Below are 23,823 nucleotides of genomic sequence, written 5' to 3' on the forward strand. Positions count from 1 at the left end.
ACTGCCTGCAAGATTGCACTGAAGTTCCAGCCAAAACTCATTTCTGCTGTTTCCAATGTACATTCCAAATACAAAAAACATGGCATCACATCAAATGTTAAAGTAAGATCATTATCATCCAGCTGCCAAATAGTTCCTACAGGTTCAGAGGCATACAATTACAGAACTCATGAACAGTGGCTCAGCAGAATGAGCTGACAAGTGTTTTCATACTTGTAGTATCACACTGCAGTATCGCAGCATACCAGGAGACATGGTGGTCTAGAGAATAAACAGATTTTACCATGAAAGTAAAAGGATAGATAAAGCAGTGGCTCATAACCCCAGAGCTACCCAAAGATCACAGTGTATAAAACTGCAAAAACAGGCAGAAATACTTTGCACAGAAAGGGCAGAATAATCTTTTGCCAGCAGAATAACCCAGTAGCCTCCAAGAATGTTACTCACAATGTTAATCACCACAGAGTCGAGGATGAAAGCTGAGGTCCTATTGTGCTGTGCAGCATAAAACCATGGACCAGCCCATGCAAAAACATCTGTCATTCATTTGGACAGATAAGGCAAAGGCAACACAAATCTCACAGAGAAAGGGAACTGCACAATGGTAGTAGTTATTTTAGCTCTATAGTTGAGAAACAGGTTTAGATCAGAATGAAATGACACAGTGTAAAGAAACTAAGGCAATACTACAAGGATAATTTTAATGAAACACTGTAATTGAAGAAAACCTGGAAAGTTCTAAGGCAGTTGTAGGAAATAAAGCCAAGAAGGCTTTAGAATACAGATGTAAATGAGTCATTTGGCAAATTTAAGGAAGTTCAGACTGAAAAGCTGAAAAGAATTCCACAATCCAACCACCTTCAGGATTTGTTTGAATTTCTTGTATCTAGCTGTTGCAGTTCTTTAAACTCTCCTAAACCCAAGGTGACCTTTAAAAAAAAAAAACCAGCACAACTCAAAAAATTTGCCAGCACATACAAACATATTCTAAAACATGCTGTCCAGAACAAAGAGTCTTCAGAACAGGGCACCAAATAGTCTCTATAATAAGCCATGAGCAATTAGTCTGCTGGGAAACAAATTAGCTCACTGCATTTCAGCAGAGTGAAGATGGCTGTCATGCTCCAGGGGTGATGTTAACTGTAGGGTCTTTTCCTGAGCAATGCCTACTGGAAACTCACCAGTTTATACCTGCTAGTGGGAACTGAGAGGATTTCCAGGGCCTGGGAGGCAAAGATTTACAGTGACTTGCTACAAACCACCAAAGTACTGCTTGTGCTCCCTTGAGATGCCCCAGAGAGCCTGAACCCTCTGGTCCACCAGCTCATGCTCTTTTATTCTTCTCTGCTGCCTCTGAGTCTTCCCATTCCATACAAAACTCCTTAAAAAAAAAAAAAAAAAACTGAGAAGAGAGATCTGTCACAGGATTTACTAACTGCTGTAAGAGCCTTAAAAATGTTGTGAACAACAAAGGTTACTATCTTATTTAAACAAAAAAGTAAACAGAGATGTAGCCCAAGAGAGATAAAGGAGGGACACAATATGTGTGACACAATCTCCATCCACACAAAAAGGCAGATGGAGCCAAAAGAAGAGCTCTGAGGGAAAAAATGGCAGAAGGAAGGAAATTATTGCCTTGCATGTGTGAGAAAACAGCCCAGGACTATGGCACAGAACAAACCCTGGGAGACAAGACAGAGAACAAGCATCTCCTTCCCTAGCACTGCAGTGAAAGGCAGCATTATGAAGTCAGAATACTGAAGAGTTGACACTTGGCTTCCACAGTCAAGACAAGTCTCCAAAATCTTCTAGCAGCAGATGAAATGAAGAGATTGATGCCAGGTATATTCAGAATTTTGCACTTGGTTAATTGTATGCTTTGTTTTGTAGCTATTTTCAAGCTCCTGATCAAGAATTTCAACTGTGATTTTCTGGAGAAATTAAGTTGGTTTTTAAAAATTGTTTAATGGTCTGGCATTAAGAGGGTGCACTGTAATCCACAAAAAACCCCAAACCAAACCCAAAATAAAATGCAACAGACAAACTCTCTCAACACTTGCAAACTGGAAGAAGCTTGGAAACCTCTGCTCCTAACTCTCTAGCTGACATGCCAGCTCTTGGGTATCAAAAGAAACACTGCAGTAGCAGCTGAAAGTTTGTGCTATGCTAAAATATAAGTTCAAGAAGCAAGAGATTCCCAAACTCTAGAAAAGTGTCAAGTGTTTAACACTGATTTTCCCACTTAATTTTTTACTTCTTAGCTGTAGTGGCCACTGTGACTAAGCTGTTGATGGCTCCTCCTCAGCTGGATGCCTGGGATACTTAGAGTCCCTCTCCCCACCAAGGAAGAGGGACTTGTCACTGATGGCTGCTCCAAGTTCTCTAGATTCAGACAACTTGAATTATTACTCAGTTTACCAACTTAAGCCAACAGTGCCTGTGCACTTCTAAACAGGCCAAGCAACTTGTTGAATGCTGTTAGATCTATCTGTAGGAACCTTTTCCTCGTCCCTCATGCACCTCTCTCTGAATCTCACTGGGTTTTCTGCATCTTCAGGGAGCATAATTTCTTTAGAATAGCTAAAGACAGGATTATCTTAGAATAAACTGCCCTCCTGGTATTGCTTTATTTGAATTACTGGATCTTCTGTTTAACATAAGACAACATTCAAGTATTTTGAGATCTTAACTGAATAAAGACAGTTCTGTCCGTGAAAATATTTACAGTAACCTCACTAATTGATACTGATTCTAGCTTCCTGAATCTCATTATGGTAAACTGGGCATTGCTGTGAAAGGGAAACAAAGAGGAGATGAATTAAAACAAACATGCAGAAACCCAAACAACTGCTTCAAGTGATGTTAATCATTACAAGAAACCTGTCAAAACCATCCCTCTGACTGGCATCTGTCAAAACATCTCAGTATTTCATCATCACACAGCCACTATTTAGATGGAGACAGAGGGTGCAACAGTCAGCACTAGACATCTCACACAGCTCTGAATTTCTACATGAATTATTCTGTATCTTAGAGCACTCCATACATGGCTTATTTCATAGGATTTCTCTCCTCTTTCTCCTGGATGGCCTGGAACCATCATCATTCCCATATCCTCAGAGAAGGTGTGGTGCCTGGCAGCTAATTACACAGAATAAAGTGCTGTTTCCCCTCCATGTCTTCTGTCCAACAACCCACAAGAGATGTCAAAACACTGGAAATTAAGTCCTGTTAATATAAAGAGAAAAAACCCACTCAAACTATTAGCCCCGGTTTTTTTTTGTTTGTTTGTTTGTTTTTTTTACTTTTTTTTTTTTTTTTTACATTTCCTGTCTGGACATGGTTTAGGAGTCCTCCAGCTATTCCAAATCCTAGAAATGCCGTACTGAAGAATGAAGAATCTGCTTCCCAGAGAAGAGACAGAGATCAGCATTTCAAACCCACACTCTCCATTAGCAGCAGATGCCAGAACTGGAAGAATGAAGCAGAAAAGTTTCCTTCTTTTCTTTTAGAAAATACATCATGACTAAAATACCTGCTAAAATACCTTCCTTACTGAGCACAGGTGGAATTTTTGGCTGAGCAGGACAGATCTCCCACCAGGCTACTATGGCAGAGTAAGATCAACTAGTTCTTTACAGATGTGTCTACTCAGACAAGTTTCTTCACTCTTGACAAATGAGGAAACCCCTATGTGAAATGAACAGTCACAGAGCAAAAGTAAACAAGCCTAGTGTTTATAAACTGTTTGGTATCCTGTTGTTCCATAAATAGTTATTATTACCCAGGAGATCAGATGTGCCTTAAGGAGAAGAAATGCCTGGTACATGTACTGACAAAAATCCCCAAAAAGGGAAACAAAACAGAGAAATGTTGTGGTTTCCTTATTTTAATTTTCTTTCCTTAAACTAGAATATGTAAGCATATTTTGCCTCCTTCAAATTCTGGACATCCTTTCTCAGATGTTCCAAGAACAGCAGGAATAAGTCAGCAACAGTAGACTGAGAGCTGGCCTGTTTAATCAGACCCTTGGGACCAGCATCTTCCTCTGCAGATGCCTGAGCTCCACAGACACTGTTTAAGAAACAAATCAAAAGCAAAGAAAGCTGGCCACCACTAGCTCTAAGAAGTTGCTTTTTTTTGCTACAGGTTTCACTAAGACTATCTGAAGCTGTATACTGTATCCATGCATGAGGTTACACATTTACAAACAAATTGTTAAAACATAAACACAACTCCCAGGACAGAGATATGCTGTGCTACTCATCCCTAATTCACTGCTTGGTGAAGCAGCTGGTGCGGCTTTGAACATCCTTGAGGCCATTCCAGAGCTGGTGTTTTCTTTCCAAACTGGAGGCAAGACTCTCCCACCACGACAGCTGCCATCCTATGGACTTGCTCATGCTGCAGGCCAGCCCAGGATAGCACATCATGGAGCCCAGGGATGGCTTCAGGGACAGGGAAACTCATCCTGTCACAAACAACTTTCCCTTGCTTTTCATTTTTAGGTGACTTAAAACTATTCCACTTTTCCTAAAGCATTCAGGGGAACTGCTTCCATGGGCTCAACCATGGGCCAGTTTTCACTCTTAGTGTAAATTGTCTGTAGGGGGAAAAAAAAAAAAAGAAAAAAAAAAAAAGTGGTGGCTTACAGAGCATCACCTTCCATTAAAGGCAGCAGAGACTGAGTCTTACTAACAGAGGCGAGTCCAAAGTAAATCAGATGCACAGATGTGCACTGGCATAGTTATATATTCTTCTGGTTTCAGGTGTTCCAAGATCTCACAGCATGTCACATATATTTTGATCTGTTTCATTCCAAGACAAATCAACTAACTTCTCAGCAATCTCTTTATCACACTGATATCACCAGTGTAAACATGAACCTAGGCTGGCACTGCTGATAAACGGATAAGAAACATGCTAAAACTGGTGTGACACAAATATCAGTTTAGAAAGGGGATACCATATAAACTTCAAATCTTCTTTTCTCTATTCCAAGAACTGTACAAGGTGTGTTACTTGAAACTTACATAATCCTGAAGATTACATCAGTTATTTAAGCTTGAAAGAAGAGCAACTTAACATGGCAAATGCAAGGATTTTCAGAAGAATCACAATCAAACATTTCTCAAGAAAGTTGGACACACTTCTTTTGGTTTTCAAGCTGAACACTGGATTAAGCTACAGCCCTAACTTGCACAAAGGAAGTTCCTGTGCAAGTAACTCAAAGTGGTTCAGGAGAAAAAGGACATGATCATTCTTAAATGTATTGCAGATTACACAAAAAGGAAACAACTTTTACTGAATGCATGAATCTCCAGCATTTAGCAAGAAAGAAGCAGAACAAGAACCCACAGTGAGTAATAAAAGTGAAATCTGCTATGCCATTGCACCGCAGTGTGTGGCAATGCCCTCGCCCTGGTTTCCAGCATTACATTTGTTTTGGGTTGGGCAAACCTGGGAAACAACAGGAATTTCACCAAGCTACTGTGATCCCTGGCACTACTGCAACAGTTACAGCAGTGCTTTGATAGTATTTAGCAATTCATTTATGGACGTTATTTTGCTTCATACTTAGCTCAGAATTATAGTAAAGGTACCAAGAAAATAGTTGCCAAAAGAGCTTCTGCTGTTCTCTCTGTGGTGGAGTCAGAGTTTCTACTACATTATCTGAACAATGTTCTCAAGTGACTTTTCAAATTGCTACAAAGAGAATTTATAATCTTTTCAGATTTTACCTTCGTTTGCCTAATGTAGAGTTAGAGGGTTCCCCAGACTGTTTCTAATTTGGTCTAATAATCTTGCATAAATTATCAGGCTGCCTTTTCATCCATATATTCTTAGCCAAAGTACACTGGCTCAGTGACAACATTTGCATGCACTGACACTCCTGAAATGTTTCAATAATAGAACAAAGTGAGCAGTAATAGAGGAGATGGAAAGATAGAAGAGGAAAATAATTTGACTTGAAATCTACCCAATTGTGATGAAATGTGATGAAAGCCACGAGTAGGGAGTTCAGAAGGAACAATTATCCACTCTTGAACATAATTCAGAAAACTTTGAGGAAAGCTGCACACTTTCCTATAGCACGAGGAAATCACCAGTGACATACGGAGTCTCAAACATTCCAAGGAACTTGTTGGGACTCTGGGGAGATGGTGGTCTGAACCAATAAATATGAACCTTCAGAAAGTCAAAGTCAGAGTTTAATCAAAAGAGATAAAAACAATTTCATATGGGAATGTGAAGAAGAGAAAGAAGGTAAGACTTGTATATCAAAACTACAGAGATATTGCAGCTTAACCTTCGAGCTCACTGATATTTTTCATTTCTTGCATTCCTTGCTCACTGATATCTCTCTTCATTCAGATGGATTTAGATCCTCAAGTAATCTTTCCTGCAAGATTTTCCTGGAAGTAAAACATTCTTACTGGTATAGCTTTAAGAGCAGATGGGCCACAGCAACAGAGCCCAAACACACATGCACAATAAAATATGCTCATTTGGTGGCATGAATTAAGTTTATTGCTTCTATTACAATCTTACATGCTCATGCAAATATGGTTATTTATTTATACAATTGCAAAGCTGTCCTTCCTTTTTTTTTTTTAACCATCCACAATTTAGAAATAACTTCAGTATTTCTCAAAACAAGAAGCAAAAAAACCCAAAAAAAAACCCAAAAAAAAACCAAAACGAAAAAAAAACTCAAACCAACCAAAGCTCTCTTGCTCCCACTCTAACATATGATGCAAGGTACTCATATTAAAGCAAGAACACATATGCTCTGCATCATTTTTGAAGCTAGATAGGCACATAGTCAGTAAAGTCCCTGTGTCCATGTTCCAGCTTTCATTTTATAGTCTCGCTCAGTTCCAAAGTCACGAAAAAGACTCTGAAGTCATACTTTTCAGTAACAAAGCCTGCACATCACATGGATTCACATACTTCATTCTAAACTCTTGAGAGAGGTCAAACATGATTTTAGAACAAAAAGTGGCTCTGATATAGAATCTATTGTCATGATCAGCACGTGGGAATTGCCTGTATTACTACACACATTTGCTTAAAGGTTAAAAAGTCAACAGGGAATAGAAAGAACAACCTACATGAACTGAAGGTGAAATCATACTTGTGCCTCCTGAGCATCAGCTCCCCACTTCCCTGTCCTGGTGCCCAGGCTGCTGAGTTTTTGCAGAGCCATCACCTTAGCTCTTCAATTCTCAAGCTGCACCCTTGAGCAGGGTTTGTATAATGATACGGTAATTTCATAAACTGAATCGGTGAATTGGTCTGGATTAAAAATAATCTTGCACAAAATTAGTAGATGGATGGGGGAGGGAAAACTCATGTTCAGCTATAAGGATTACTTCACTTACCCAGTTCATTGCACTATGCATAGGCAGTTCTGCTCACTCAGGTAATGGAGCAGCACAAAATCCTTATGCAAACAGTGGGGATGCAGAAACAAAAACAGAGCCTTTTCTTTTTCTCCTTCTCCTTCTTTTTTACACCTACTCTTACATTATGCCATGTCTACTTCAACCTGACTGCAGCAACATGCACATCACCAGAAGTGAGGCAATGAGCTCCTGCCATTGAATTTTGTTTTGAAGTACGAGCTCCAGCTAGTCAATCAGTGCATGAATTTCAGAGCTAGCAGTAAAGTTATGTGTCAGGTTTCATCTGCTCCTCTCTGGAATTACATTCCCAAGCACTGTTCTCTACAACAAAAAATGAATGCAGGGAATCTGCCACAGAGAAGTTAAGTTACATGACCACACTTTAAACAAAGCTTTAGCTACCACCACTTCAGTACCAGAGGTTTGCAACACTTTGGACACGAGTTAACAAATGCTGCTTCTTAATCTCAGTTTTCAGCTACAGACAAGGCAGGTGCGAGGGACTGAAGCAGTCAGGGTGTTGTGAAGGGCAATCCAATTGGCCCAGTTATAAATAGCAGCAAGAGCTCAGACAACAATCCTAGTTCGAACATTAAAAGCAAATGTCTCTTAAAAGACTGTGCTGTATATTCACTAGAGCCAGCCTCAGCAAAAATATTTTGTGAGATAACACACTTGTCACCTTTAAGTAGAAGTATGAGAGATTTAAATATCTCAAATGAGTCCATGACAATAAAACAAACATATAAATTTTACCTGTTGTATACTCTGACCCTAATTGTCACTCAAAATCAACACTAATACATATTTTTTTTAATCATCCTCTTAGTAACTGCTTTTGAATTATATCTAATACCTGACACACTAAGTGCAGAGGTGAAAAAGCTGAGAAATTTTTTCCAGAACAAACATATAAAAGAGAAAAAGGCACCACTTCATAAAACTCACAAGGAAAGAGAGGTAGGGAAGTGCAAAATATTCCCTTTGCCAGCAGTGACAGTGGAACAGCAGCTGACTGCATGGGAAGATGTGTTACTGGAAAAGCCACAGAGTTCTGTGTGGGGAAGTGCTACCCAGACACCAGAAGTGATTTGAGAGGGTGTGTGTTTTGGCTTGCATGTTTGTTTAGCCTGGGATTTACAAAACACAGAATAAGGAGGTGACAGGAGGTAAGGGTGAGCAGCAGCAGGCTTCAACCCCCTGGCATGGCACGGGCCAGGCATTTAACAGCCTGGAGCTGTTAAATGACAGTGATGAGTGATGAGTGACAAACAGGCTACAGTACTGAAAAATAAGAGAGGGAAAAATATGACTGTAAAGAAAATACCAATTGCTAATCAATAGAAGTTCACGCCAGAATAATCAAAGAAATGGAAAACTCTGACAGCTCAACTGACCAGGGTGTCAACAACTTCCCTTTTAGCCTTCCTTTCCCCTCCTGCAAGTTTTGAACTCTTATAGCTACAGTTAACCAAGAAAATGAAGGAAATTTATGATATTCAGTACTGCCTAGAAGAAAATACACCTGCATCAACTTGTCCCTTCAAATTCAAACCTCAATAATGATATTTTCCCCAAACACCCTTCTGGGCACCGGAACATATGAAGTTCCTTTCAGAGCTGTGATTACAGCAGTTACTGGGACTCCAAATGTAACTGTGAGCTCTGAAACCATCTCCATCACACACTATTCCTGACTGAATGCATGGGCACAGAACAAGAGATTTAAAGAAGGGACAGGGATTTGAGTGCTCCCCATTCCCAGAACAGCATCAATCCGGTTTTGAAGGAAAGCAGAAAACTCTCACAGTAGTGTTTGGGACACAGGGACCCTGACTTCAATGGAAGTCTTGAGATGTCCACTCTTCATTGAACACAAGCTGCTTTCACAGCCCACATTAACAAAACGAACTACCAGTGTGCTTCAAAATGAGATGTACATTATACTTAAAAGACAAAAACCTCCTACTATCAATAACTAATTCAGCATATATATATACACACACAATTTTATACATCCTAAAAAATTAAGAGATGCTGCTCACTGCACCTGAGAAGACCCCAAGCTATGCAGCAGATGCACCACACTACAGTCAGGCAACAGTTTTGAATCCCTGTAGCAACACTCAGTGGCACATTAATTATCCAGCCTATTTCTTCATGAGCTCTCAGGAGCCACATGAAGCTGCCATCCTTTGCTTTCCTCTGCTCTCCTTAAATAGTTAATCACAGAGGAAGCAGCCATCACCTGCACTGACAGCCCCCAAGTACTGAGCTCATGTCCTGCCACTTCAGTACAAGCCCATGCTGGGTATGGCAGTAATTCATGAGGCAGTTCAAGCAGAGGGTTAAAAAATTCTCTTTCTGGAATATTTTTTTCTGCATATCTAAACAACAAAGCAGAAATATGTGGGATGGACGGATGCTATTGTCTGCTTGTTATAAGAAGCACAGCTTCCTGAAAGGAGATATGGAAAGGAATGTGGAAATACTTAGGATCAGAAGACCACATTTTTAAATTATCCTGACTCCTACTAAAGCCCTTGCTGAAGCTCCAGTTGCACCCAAAGTCCCTATCCCCGACTTGCATATAAGAATGAGGTTTTTTCCTTTAAGCATAAAAACTGCAAAACCATATTTGTAAGAGAGAAATGGCAAACAAATTTTTACCAAGCTCTGATGTGAAGCAGACAGGAGTCTAAAGAAAGGCCTTCTGGTGCTGCCCCATCTATACTACCCTAGCCTGTGGAAGTGAAGAAAGGCACAGGAGTCTGTGACCTACAAAATCAAGGGGGAACTAAACATGATTAAAAAAAACACCCACAAAAGAATGACTTCAGAGAAAGCCACTGAAATTTCTTTGGCTGGCATAAATCCGTGTCATGTAGTCTCTGCTGATGTGAAAGCTTTAAAAATTTTGAACTTTATGTACAAAGAAGTAATTCAGCATGAAAATAAAAACCCAGAAGATTTTATAGGAGAGCTGTTTATCGTGTGAGTGATGAGCAGGCTACAGTATTGAAAAATAAGAGGGGGAAAAACATGACTGTAAAGAAACTACCAATTGCTAATCAGTAGAATTTCACACCAGAATAATCAAACAAACCAAACTGATGTTATTTCTCAATTGACTTTAAAAGGTTTGTGATTCATATAAGGCTATATATACACACTTGGTGCTATATTTCTTAGCACCAAGTGACTAGAAAATGCTTACAATAATATCCTTGGTGCAAAAATAGTCTTATGTATCAGAATCACAAATTATAAATATTCACTCTTTTGGTCACAACACCAACAGATTTGTTGTATATTGAATTCCCCCATTCTCCCTTAATCTGAAATACTTTCAGATGGTCTTTAAATAATTCTTTGCCATGTTCCCCTACCAAACACAGATACACAAGTCTGCAGGCTGCAGACATTCCCTCTCCATTTACCGCCTCCTCTAATTTTTAGTATCAGCTGCCAAATTACAAGAGCTTGTGGTTGGAAAATTGCAGCTGAGTATTGAGTAGCTGAACTGTCCCAGGCTGGCATGTCAGCCACAAACCGTGGGCAGAGGTCTCTTTTCTCATTTGATAAAGAATAGGGCATAGAAAGAGCTGTACACAGGCGGCATCGTTTCCACAGCAAGGCCAGACTCGCAGGAGACTGCAGTGTTACACAAATACAAGTTAGTGCCTTCTACAAAAAGGTCAAAGCAATAACTCCAGACTTGTAGGTGACCTCAGACCAACTAAAATAGTGTAATTCACTGAACATAGTAGTCTAATTCACCAACCTACTGATGCCATTTTACCAAACACACTTGCCATTTTCTTTATATCATTCTGAAACCAGTAACCTCACTTCAGGCACTTTGATCCTGCTGTTGGGAGATTTGCAAGAGGCAGAGCCCTATTGTCCTGGAAAGTGAGAAATTAGATAGCTCCTTCACTTACAGTGAGCAGCAGACATAGCCCAGCTGGCCAGACCTGACACAGATGCAGTACTGAGATCATGCACCCATTTCTCTTGGTGTGGAGCCACTGTCGTGACTCAGATTACAGGATGTTTTTCTGAAACTATGTCACTCTGCCTTTAAGGCATAATCACTAAAAAACCCAGAAAAGAAAGGCATGGATGCAAGGGATTAAACCAGACATCCATTTTGCCCAACACCTTTTGTCTGCGTCCATGAGACAACACTCCAGTAAAAAGCCTAAGAAAGAAGGACTACATCAAGCTATGTGCTGCCCTCAACATCTATTTAGGATGCAACTTAGAGAGCTCCATACCTGAATACTTAAGAGTATATTTTATTTTTTTTAATCTTTTGCCCACTATGGAGCCCATTCACAGAAAAATACAACTGGAAATAGCATGAAATAGCACTTACCTTTATTTATTTTAAACCTGGAGCAGAATATTTGCATTTAGTATCTCCAAATCTTGTCCAATTACATCATTCACTATGTTATACAGGCTTGTGAACACTCTCTGCTTGCTCTACTTCACAGAGTATAACTAAGGCACAACTAAGTCCACCATACACCCACAAACTGTCTGATCAGTCTTGTGCAATAAAACAAATTATGTTGTGTCCACAAACACTCTCTTATCTCTATCAGAACTGAAATTGGCCTGCCATTTTCTTGCCCCACCACTTACCACTGTGAGATCTCTCTGACATTTCTCACAGTCAACTTTTGGTCTTACCACCTTGAAAAATGTGGTAGTGCTTTGTTATTCATCCTACATTCCAGGTAGTTTATGAGCACTTGGAACAGCAGAGATCCCAACACACTTTCTTCCAGAAGACTCCAGGAGTAACATCCTTGTACTGTCCAATCTTATTTTTTCCATACAGTTTCCACTATTTACCTAGTCACTATCTAATAACTACAGAATGACATCAGTTTAACTTTCCAAAAAGATTTCAAACAGCAAGTTTGGTTGTTTTTGGTTTTTCAAGCAGGTGTTTGTTTGCTTGGGTTTTTTTGTTTTGTTTTGTTTTGTTTTTCTTGTTTTGTTTTGTATGTGTGCATTATAGTTTTGCATTGTGGACATATTGCATTAGTTAAAACATCTTTATCAAATGCTGATCCAGTCATTGAAACAACACAAGGAGATTTACAGGACAGAAGTTCCTGCTGCAGAAGACAACTTATCTCCTCTCTATCTGTGAACAAACACTAATTCTATTCTTTATTTTTAGGTTCTAAGAGGAGCCTGATACAGAAACCAGACTTGCTCTTAGCTTCCACTCTCCCAATGAATCCCCCAGACCCTTCTTGAAAAGCCCAGCACGTTTACTGCTTTTCATTCTTCCATTCTAAGGCCAATTTAAACAATGATTACACACAACCGTGTGTAACTCAGCAACTTCAACACCGAGTTCCTCACTAAGTGAGAACTTTTCCTAGCAATTCTTGTGTTGGAATTCACTCCAAAACGTCAAGTTTCTGTCACATTCCCCCAGCCTGTGCCCTAGAAATGAAGGGTCCACATGGGAACCGTTCTGCAGTGAATAGCAATGCAAATAACTTCTCTGCTGCAGCTTTACCTTCCCTTAGCTCACATGTAATATTATGAACCTCTATCAGCTCATCGAGATCTCTGACAGGCTTTCTGCCTTTGACAGTTAGACAAAAAGCTTTATTATTTTTTAATGTCTCTACAAAGTTGTTCCTCAACATTTTTTTTGCTCTACCTCATTATGGTTTATATTTAACTTGCCAAAGTTAAAGCTCTTTCCTAGTCTCCTCATTTGGATACAACTTCTGCTTCAGAATGATGACTTATTTCTAGGAGTCTTGTTTACTTTACTGTTTAAGCAAGTCATTGTTCATTTTTGTGGCTTTTCTTCCATCTTGTATTTCCCCTCTCTTCTCACACTTTACCATTGAAATTGGACACAGTAGTCTAGAAATCTTGGATTGTGATGTTTTGTATTGTAATTTTAAGTCAGTGTTTCATACAAAATGCTCAACTTCTTTTGTGCATATATGAAATAGCACTTAAGAAATTATAGTTTGTTAAGATGACATGAAGATTTCTCTGTTTCCAAGACAGAGGTTTTTTTTCTATCTTAAAAATAAAATCTGCATTTGTTCCTTCCAGATGTTTTATTTCATGTTGGATATATTAACATGTATTTTGTTGGACTGTGGCCATTTAAATCAGGCAATCCAGATTGTTCTCTAGAAAAAACTGACCCTTTATTTAGTACTCAACAACCTAAGATTTTTTCCAGATAGGTTTATTGATGAAGGGATCAAGCACTGCTAAAATGAGAACTGATCAACTGAGGACCTCATTAAAGCAAACAAACAAACAAACAAACATACATTTAGTCTTTCCTTATCATCTACCACATTTTGGTATTTCTCAGGCCATTGCCCTTTAATCCATCCAGCATTATCTTATGCTTGCTAAAGTCTAAATTCTCATTTTTACCAGTAAAAAAGCACTTACCAGAAAGAGCTACATCCTCTGAGAAATACTTATTTTATTTCAACTATTTCCACCATATTTTGCCTATTCACATTTTAAATTGCACTAAAAAGTCAGGAACCTTAAAATGGGAAAACATTTATTCATTTTATTCATGCTTGAAAACAGCCAAACCAACTTTATCCAAATATTAAAAACACCCAACAAAAACACATATATTACCACAAAGACCATGCCTAAAATATGTCAGTTGTAGAGATGATAGTTTCTTAATGAGACAATCAACTGAAAACAAAAGCTAGAATAAAACAAATCATGCAGCTTGACTCTTTAGATGAACAGGCATGATAATTTGTCTTTAAGAGTTCTAAATATATTGAATACCTGGCTTGGTATTATTAACTTTGCATAGTTCTCTGAGTACAAGTAAAGTTGCAAAAGAGAAGGAATTTTAAGTGCAGCATGATTATTTTTCAGATCTACTGGTCAGCCATCCTCACAGCAGTACTCAGTAAAATAATGAAATGTCCAACACTGAATTCAGTTGGCAAAGAAATCAAAGATATCACAGGAAAAAACATCAACATGAGTTAAGTTTTAGGGTCCATGTTAAACAAGAACCTGAACATAAATACCTGGTGAAATGCTGTCTTTAAAATTGTGAATACAATTTTTTAATGTATGAAAAAGACAACAATCTCTTGCTTTGACTAGAGACATGTCTGTACCTCTTTGCATGGATTAGTTCAAGGCAGTCATCTACTGGGAGAAGGTGACTGAACAGAGATCTGTAAGCAGCTACTGAGGGAGACAATAAATATCACTTCAGATTCTAGGCGGCTAAAAACTTCCTTCTCAAAGCCAAAATATTCTTAAAATTAAAATAAGATTAATAGTTTTGCAATATTGAGTTCATCCTACTCCCTACTATTTACATTTAGTATGTATACAAACACAGATTTAAAAGCACTCACTTTCAGTTCTAGTATTTATATTCTATCCAGAGCTCCAAAGTTCTCACAGAAGATAATACTGAAAAATTGTTTGGTTTACACCAGTGATGGAGAACCTCAGTGTTTTGTTTTGTTTTTAAGGCTTGTCTGTGGTATCTACTGGTTACAAGGCAATGTTTTGGGGTTTTTTTTTAAATTATTTTAAAAAGGCTTCTAGTCACCATCCTTGTCAACAAAAACAATGACAGAAGATACCACCAGTTTCAGGCTTGGCTTGAAGGCCATGATCACTCAACCTAACCTTTAGATGCATAGGTCATGGAAATTCCCTCTTTAAAAGAAATAAAGTACCTCTTTTGGAAAAGTGCCAGTTATGTTAAGAAGTCCACAATCTCGTTTGCCAAAGAGATCATTGCACTAGAGCATCTCTTCCACGTGTACAAGAAGCTTGTACAATGGTCAAACAACCATTTGGTCTAATTTTCCACTCAATGCTCCAAACTGAAATCCTTGAGCCTCAACAGATTAATGTTCCTGCCAATCTATCTCCTGAACTGTCTCCCAGCAATTCTATAAACTCCAGGCACCTGAGGGATGCTTTACCCTGTTCTCCCAAGAACAAAAAAACCAAAATACCTACAACAAAACACCACACTTTGCTATCTGCTTCAGATAATTTAATTATGACCAAAGCTTCCTAAGCATTGCATCATCTGGTACTAGCAGTGAGCCTGGCCACACATTTTTATTATGCACTGACAACATAATTTGTTTTATTACCCAACACCCAGAAGTCTCTACTCTTTGAGCAAAGTCCTAGTCAGGCTGAAGTCAACTGAGCCATTGCCACTGACCACTCAAATTGTTCAGAATTTCAACACTGGTCTCTCCGTGAACCAATCAAGTGACAAAGTAATGACACTTTTCAAGACAAACTCTGACTATCACCCACCTTGAATTATGAGAAGTCATCGGAGGAAGTGGGAAAAAAACTCCCACAGTGATTACTTACTTTGGGAAGATGACAGTCATGAGCGCTGATGCATAGCCTGGCTTGCACATTCCCTCAGAGAAATTGGCATACTTTGATGCCAGTTCTGGAGGCCTGTGAAAAAACAAGTACAGGATCAGGATTCTCCTGGCTATGAACTAGTTTTTGCAATCATCCAAGCAATTTTTCTCCTTATAGCTTTGCAGAAAACAGCCGCAGGGAATAATTGCAAACACAGACCATGCACTGTGGCATCACAGAAGAACAACAAGCAAAGGAGAGAGGTAAAGATATCTGAAATACCACTAAACCACTAGTTTTGCTGAAAGATTTTCATAGCTAGCAAGGTAAAGTTCATGGAAGAAAAATATCAATAATGATTTTAAACTTCAATCTTTCAAAAAGCAAAAAGACATAAACAGCACTTTGCTCTGGCTATTTTTCTAAGGTATGATCAAAGTTAAAATTATAGAAAAGTATTATTTAGAAGATTACTTAAAGATAGTTTCAGGAATTTGAAATAAAGCTTGAAGCAGTAGTGGCAGGGTATCATCAAGGGATGAGTGCTTTCAGTCTTTGGGAGAGATGACATTGATGCTACTTTGTTGAGGTGTCTTAATTCAGCTTGACTAGTGACTCTTGGGCCAAATTTAGAATATGTGGGTGTTTTTTCATTCAGTTTCTGTACAGAAACAAGAGTAGCAACTCAATTAAAGATATTTCAGTCCAGCACATGCATTTACCATGGTCTACTGAGTTACCTGAAAGAAACATTTAATTTTGTGTCCTTATTCACCACCTGCAGAATTTTTACATTCATCCATTTCATTGAAGTATTACAAGGGTAATTAATTCACTTGTGCTTTCAAAGTAACATTAGATATCTTAGTATCTATTAGGATATAATGTATGTAATCCTCTATAATATGAGGATTGTTAATATTCCTTCAAAGAACAACAAAAAAAAGCATTTACGGTTCCACGCTCGACAGTCAGTGGAAGCTGCAAAGACTCATCGATAACTCTGTTCTTGCTGCATCATTATCAGCAACAGGCAAGTAATGAAAGGTTTCTTCCTCCTGTTAAACAGCAGCACTCAAATGAAGATGACAGTGCAGCTCCACAGAGTCACAAAATCAGTTCTGAAGAGCCCATTATTATCCCAATCATGTTCTTTCCCAGGCATCACCATTATCCCTTAACCAGCAAACTACTTCTAGCTGCAATGAATGTGGATTCAGAGTTTCAAAATTACATATAGGAAGGACAGTAAGTCCATGCTGAACTGGAAGAAACTATTCTTCTTCTACTGGTCATGCATTACCTCTCAAGAGGTCAGTAGCCAGTTCCAGCTGGATGGACAATAGATAGACAATTTTACAACTAGCTGTATAGAGTACAAAACCACCTATAGCTCTTAAACTATAGGAAAATGGTCTCTCTGTATATAGAACCCATGCAATTCTGAATATATAGATACATACAGAACCTCTGTGGCTCTTAAAGAATAAAATCTATTTCTGCTGAATAAAAATCTAAACCTTCAACAGCTGGAGAGAAAAGAAACTAGAGAAGATAAATAGCCACTGTAAGTATTTAATTTTCTAAGGCCTTTCAAGCTAAAAAGCACCATAAAAAGCTTAAGAACACAGATTCTATTTAATTCTGCCACAGATATCCTGCATGGTTAAGGTCCAAATAGAAAGCATTTTATTACCAAAATTCCTCATCTGTAGGATGGAAGAACAATACATTTGGCCATTTACACTGTCAGTTATTTACAATAAAGTAGAGATATCTCTAAATATATGATATAGACAAGGAGAGAAAGACACAGGTGTAACATTTTCCAGCACAACCCAAATCCATGAGTTTGGTTTCCATAGGTGATGATGTGATATCATAATACATTTCTTTAAATGAGAGAGATGAGAAAACATCTGAGAAATGAGCATCCAAAATTATTTGCGTTCTTACACCAGTCAGGATCTCTTTATAAATGGGCACATGAAGGACTGAAGAAACAAAAGGTTTTAATGATGCTAAAGTATGTTATATCCCCTTCTTACACAGCCAAAAGGGACAGCAGGATGTACTGATCATAGCTTGTTGAAGCATTTCAGATATGAAGAAATGTGGGAAATTGCAAACCTAAGCTTGCTAGAATTTTAATCTTTAGGCAACATACAGAAATCCCTAATACCAAAACCTCCAAAAACAAGTAGAAAGCAACTGGAATTTATCTGCAGCCACCACTGTAGTGAGTCATTGCTGGCAAACTTGTATAACTATTTCAACAGCAGGCCTGTCTCAAATGACCTCAGTGGTCACACAAAATATCTTGTGCCACAAACACAGGCATTTTTCTCTTTTCTGGTTTAATGGTGCTTTCATTATCAAATTAAAACATCACTCAGATGCCCATCATGGTGTTTCTGCACAAGAATAGCAGGCTGAGACCCTCCTGCATGTGAGCCCCTCGCATGCCAATCACTGCATACTGATGGAGGGGAGCTGTCAGTACAAACCCACAAAGACACTCAGAACTGCTAAAGCCCCCAGGCCGAGCTGTTAACATTTCTCAGATGTGATGAAGTTCATGATCCAAAGTGCCAGAGGCAGAACAGTTCTCTAAGCCAACCATAGCTGCCATCTCATATCATTCAACATTTGCTCATCTCCTTTCTTTGTGCCGCATTTTGAGTCAGCAAGCTACAGAAAACTAGAAAGGGGCACTCTACATTTTAAATCCATCTAGGGACATGTTTTATTTGTTCAATCTGTTTGAAACAGGCATTGCATTCTGTCACTGCCAACATGCTCATAATGATAAGCCCCTAGTAGGTGTAACCCAGAGCAAATTTAGAGTAAGGCTGGGTACAGCTTTGCTGTTTACCATTCTGCTACCAGATGAAGCTATCCAAGTTAACATCATTTTAGATCCATACATTTGCTTTGTGGGTATTTTTTCCTGTAAGATCCACAAACCTTGCAGAGATCTGTGTTCCATAAATCAGGGTGCAAAACATACTGCACTAAACAACACATAGAGAACTACACATCTTTCAGACTAATCCAACTTTGAAAAAATCACACTATGTTTGTAGTTACATGGTCCCATAATAAAAGAAATGTACAGAACTAAAGTCTACAAATGAGCATCTCCTTTGCATTTGATGACAATGTATCTACTACACTGCTGGCTATATAGGTGCCTCTTTGACAATGCTTTTATTTCCAAATAGAAAAACCAAACTCTTTTACTTTCTTAGTTCTTTAGAAGCTAGTAAATAGCTTCATCTCACTAGCTCCATTACTGTGCCTGGACTCCAAGGCCATCCTGATAAGGCAGACAGCCAGAAGCATCATGACACTTATGACAGAAGGGTGCAACTCTCCTCTACATCTTCCAGCTCCAGATACATTATTCCTCTCAAGTCTCATGCTTATGCTGGGCTGAGGTAGTTAAAGAGTTAGTGGAGACAGCAGAAAGAATGTAATTAGATGACACTGTGGACCCTTTAAATTTTGCTCAGATTTTGCGCAGGAAAAACCCAGTAAAGTAAAAAATTTCTCCAGAATAAATGAGAAAAACAAGTCACTGTCAGTAACTGTAAACATCTGCTGTTTTTAAACAAGTGCCTGCATGAGGGTGAAGTTAAAGGGAAGTAATTGGCTTATTCCACTGAAGAGAAAATGCACTCTTGCTTTTTTTCCTGAATTTTCTCTTATGAGACCAGCACACATCCTGAATTCTTATGATATTCTGTGCTTCTCTACACTGTTATGTGGACATCAATCTCAACAAAATTTCACAACTTGGATAAGTTAAAAATCCAGCTGCTTTTAGAGGATTTAGAAAAAGTAACAAGATTTTTCCTTCTGCTTGCATTTGGCAGACGTGTGCCTTCTTTTAATCTCAAATATGAAAACGTCACCATGGTTAATTCCTTCATCATGTCCTGATCAGGGACAGCATGTCATCCTCATAGACTAGAATCTAAGTACTTTTAAAAAAATAAATTAGTAATACAATGTAGTGTTTAAATTACTCAAAAAATGGCCACAACTAAGCTCATGTAACTGAATATTACAAAAGCTACTTGAAGAAACAGATTTTGCTGCTTTGCCTTTCACATGGAATTTAAATTGCGGATTGTAAAAATCAAAAAACTTCATCTACTTGAGATCATCTTATTTGAGGACTGATGTTTCTTGCTGTTACTCTTGCACACAAAATATATGAACTGACACATTTCTGAAACAAGGAAAAGGAGTCCTTGGCAATGTGCTTGCTAGGCTGATCCTTCTCCTTGGGGTTTCTTTCTCTTCGGTTCACAATAACCTGCGTCTTCTGCCTACACAGCAGCTCTACAAAGCTTTTGTCATGATACATGTAGAATGAATAGGAGATGGAATGAGAACATGAAATGAAGGCATATGAAACATAGCGAGGTAATATGGAACAACAATGAAATACGAGCATATAATTTGGCAGATCACAATCAAAGCAGTTACTGCTGAGACCCCATAGCTATAACCCTGTAAGATTCAGAGCATTTTAATTTAGGTAGGACTCCCTGGATCAGACATATCCACCATATACAGTCATGGCTCAGTGTTGGCCAAAGGACAATTCTGTAGACTCCTGGAATAAAACTTTCAGTTCAGTTTTCCTCAAATAAGCTCAGGATTACATTTCAATCAGTATACAGTAAGAACTAGTTACAAGATTTGCTTCAAAATTGTAAGACTCCTAAAAAAAGTACACTACCGAAGACACAAGCAGAATGGTTAGGATGTGCCTTTGTATGTATTTCATTTAATATCAAAAGGTCACAAATAATTGAATGGTATTTGTTTTATGCCATTATAGTCTAATAAATAAACAGCTTCCAGTCCTCCATATTCTTTTTCATAATATCATATATACTTATAAAGCAACAAATTCCATTTCATGGGGAAATCCCCAGAAACAACTATAAACCAGCCCTCCCTTCCTGCCCAACTGGCAAGGAATTCTATTAGAGAGGCGAAAAAGTAAGTGCTCTGTCAACTCTTCCCTTCATTACAGACTACCAGGCTCAGAGCAAATACAACCAGCTTACTTAAAGGCAAGGGAGGACACCTTCAGCAGGTTTGGTGATGCAGCTCCTCAGTTACTGTTACTCAGCCTGAGGAAGAGAAATCATTTACATTCTCCTACAGGGCTGTCAATCCAGTACACCAGGGCACTGAAAAATGCATCTCCACCTCTCCACCTTCATAAGTAGAGTCGTGACCATCATGTCACTCTGGTAGAATCTCCTTGAGTGGAACACACCTCCACAAAACCCTCCCCTGGGTACATGGCTGGAGATCCACATTCACCAGTGTGAGTTGGGAAACACTGAACCAGAATTTTAAGAAACTCCAATTACAGTTCTTACACGTTTGCAAACTTGGGTTCAAAGCATTACGCAGCCTAATCATTTGATATTTGCTATTTTCCAGCTGAAGAAAAAGTAAACAAATGAAAGCAATGAATAGATAGAAAGAAGAAGAAAAGCAAAATGCTTACACGGAAAGAGATGGGAACTGCATCTATTGCCCTATAGCCAGCAAAATAAATGTAAATATTTTTAAATGTTACTCCAGTATGTAAGCAAATTCCCCAGGGAGGTTCTATGGCCAAATACAAGGAAAGATGATGCAAATCCTTGTTTCTAAAATGACATGATGAATGGTTAATTCTGCTTCTCTACCAAGAGCTGTGGCTTCTCATGAAATGATAATCAACACATAGTTCTATTTATTTATTTGGACTACTCAAGAACAGCAGCTGAAGAAGATTAGGTTACATTAAATTGGCCCAGAAAACAAAGTTTTGAAGACATTCCAACAAAACCCATGACCTACCTTCACAGCCCTGAAGGAAGAGGTGACACAGAGCCAGTTCTACCCTCGGGAAGTGCAGGGCAGGCAGAGGGCCAAGGACAGCTCAGAGCAGTGACACTGCAATGCCACTCACCCTCTGAAATGCCATCTTTGCACAAACACACTGAAAGGGCTTCCACACGCAAAAAAGTCATGAGGAACCTACTTCCTTGCTAAGTTCCATTCCTAGTCTTTGCAATAGAAATTAGACCACTAGGCAGAAGAAGTCATCTCAGATTAGTCTCAGCCATGCCAAATACATAAACATCTTAAGAAATACAGCTGTAAGTGATTTCTCTATCAGAAAGGAATATCTCATTGTACCATCCCTTATAGTTCCAAGGACCAAGACCCTGCCTGGAGCTTCTCAATTAATGACCTTTTATCAACACCTAAAAAAGTGTTGGTATTCTTGTGGAAAAAAAGAATAAAAAATTTCAAGATACACAGTTTTTATTTGTTTAAGTAAATAATGAAACAAATCCTGAATTTAACAAAAAACAGATTTAAAGGATGAAGATAAAAAATCCATCCAAAGTCCATGGCACATTTTGTATGTGACCTCATGCTGCATACTCTTCCAAGATTGAGTAATATCTCTGATCTTCCAGTCTCCTTTGGTTTCTGTAAACTTTCTCTTTAAAAAAAAAAATCTGTTTTGGTTACATCTTACCTTCAAGACTAGTAACCCAGAAAAAAAGCAGAATTGTGTTCAAATAGACACAGATAAGGAGCAAAGAAAACAGTCAATTTCAGGTTTGCTCGTGTTTTTAAAGAAACATGGAAAGGAAAAAACAAATGGCTAGAATACCAAATATTAGACAAAACAAAAGGCATGAAATCCAGAAATTTTATTTTCACAGAAGGCAGCTGTTTACCAAAGGAAGAAAAAAAAATGAAGTTGATTGCTTCCTGAATTTTCGATTATTTACTAATCTTTGGACAAAAAACATATAACTTAATGATGAAATAACTTGCTGACAATCAACACAATTCCTCAACATATATTTTATCTGGACTTTTATCTGTTCTAGTTTTCTTAAGTCCAAAATTACTGGGTTTCCATCCTCAGTGATAAGTATCAGCATTCTGGTTTTACAGATAGGAGACAAGGATAACCTAATGGAGGATAACCACACTCTCTGGAGATGGGATGTGTTAGGACTCAGTAGCCAATAAAAACTCAGCAGTCAGTTGGGATTCCTGACCGAGCTCCTTTTTCAAGAACCTTCTAAAGAATGTCAAAATGAACTCTTGCTTCTGCAAAGTCAGAAATTATACTGCTCCCTGATATTAGGCTATGTGATTCTCAAAATCTGCAGAAATTTAATGCTGTGATTAGCTATTTTAAATGCCTCTCAAAAACCACTCTTAGTGCAATGGCCATAAAGTAAAGCAACTACAAGTGCAATAGGAAATAAAATGGTCACCTATCACATCAATTTTTGTCAAGAAAAGGAACAAAGGAAGATAAATTGCAGTGTCATAATTTTGTTGCTGTAACCCATAATTCTTCACCAACCCTCATCTGTTATATCTCCAAACAGGCCATGCTTTCTTCGGACAGGGAACAGGGTTTTTCTACTTGTAGTATAATGAGCTCGGCAGTGTAGGTCCAGGAGAGACAAACAAGTGCTAAAGAGATGAGAATAAATAATTCAATCAAATTAGAATCCAGGAATCTTCTGCACAAACTAACAGGAATCAGTACATTTGAAAACAAAGATACTTCCCCAAAGCCTATAGCTGTGGGGAAAAAAAATTCAACTAAGAATTCCTGGAGCAGCATAGCCAAAATTACAGTTGTATGTCTGTGGATAATATACTTTAGCAGATTTGAGTGTCAAAATCCAGTGCTTAACAATTCTAAATGCCAGATGAGAACATTAGTCACACTAAGGTTTTAATCACCAAATCTTCCTTCAGAAAAATTTAGTTAATTGCATTGTAGAATGCACCAGACTATGGACTCAGCATTTTGCTAGGTGTAGAATGATAGGGAAAATGTCAGCTATGATTTATTATTCACTATTTCCCATACCATTGAAACATCAAGCAAAATTACCCTGAAGGTAGTAAAAGACAGAAGGAAGCACTTACATAACATGCAGTTAAT

The 23,823-nt window shown here is 38.4% G+C and overlaps 1 protein-coding gene across 9 annotated transcripts in view; it reads right to left on the bottom strand.

Moving 5' to 3' along the window:
• ST3GAL3 (ST3 beta-galactoside alpha-2,3-sialyltransferase 3) overlaps positions 1-23,823 on the bottom strand; it is a 186,110-nt gene that overhangs the window by 93,517 nt on the left and 68,770 nt on the right. For all 9 annotated transcript variants that reach the window (XR_014956868.1, XM_085585744.1, XM_085585749.1 and 6 more), the window contains one exon: positions 15,813-15,905. Coding sequence is in view for 8 of the 9 variants with exons in the window: in XM_085585744.1 (XP_085441870.1) it covers positions 15,813-15,905 (93 nt within the window). In the remaining variant the exon portion in view is untranslated. The remainder of the gene's footprint in view (positions 1-15,812; positions 15,906-23,823) is intronic.

The sequence above is a fragment of the Lonchura striata genome, chromosome 8 (assembly GCF_050655825.1).
Source record: "Lonchura striata isolate lonStrDom1 chromosome 8, ASM5065582v1, whole genome shotgun sequence".
Classification (NCBI taxonomy): Eukaryota; Metazoa; Chordata; class Aves; order Passeriformes; family Estrildidae; genus Lonchura; species Lonchura striata.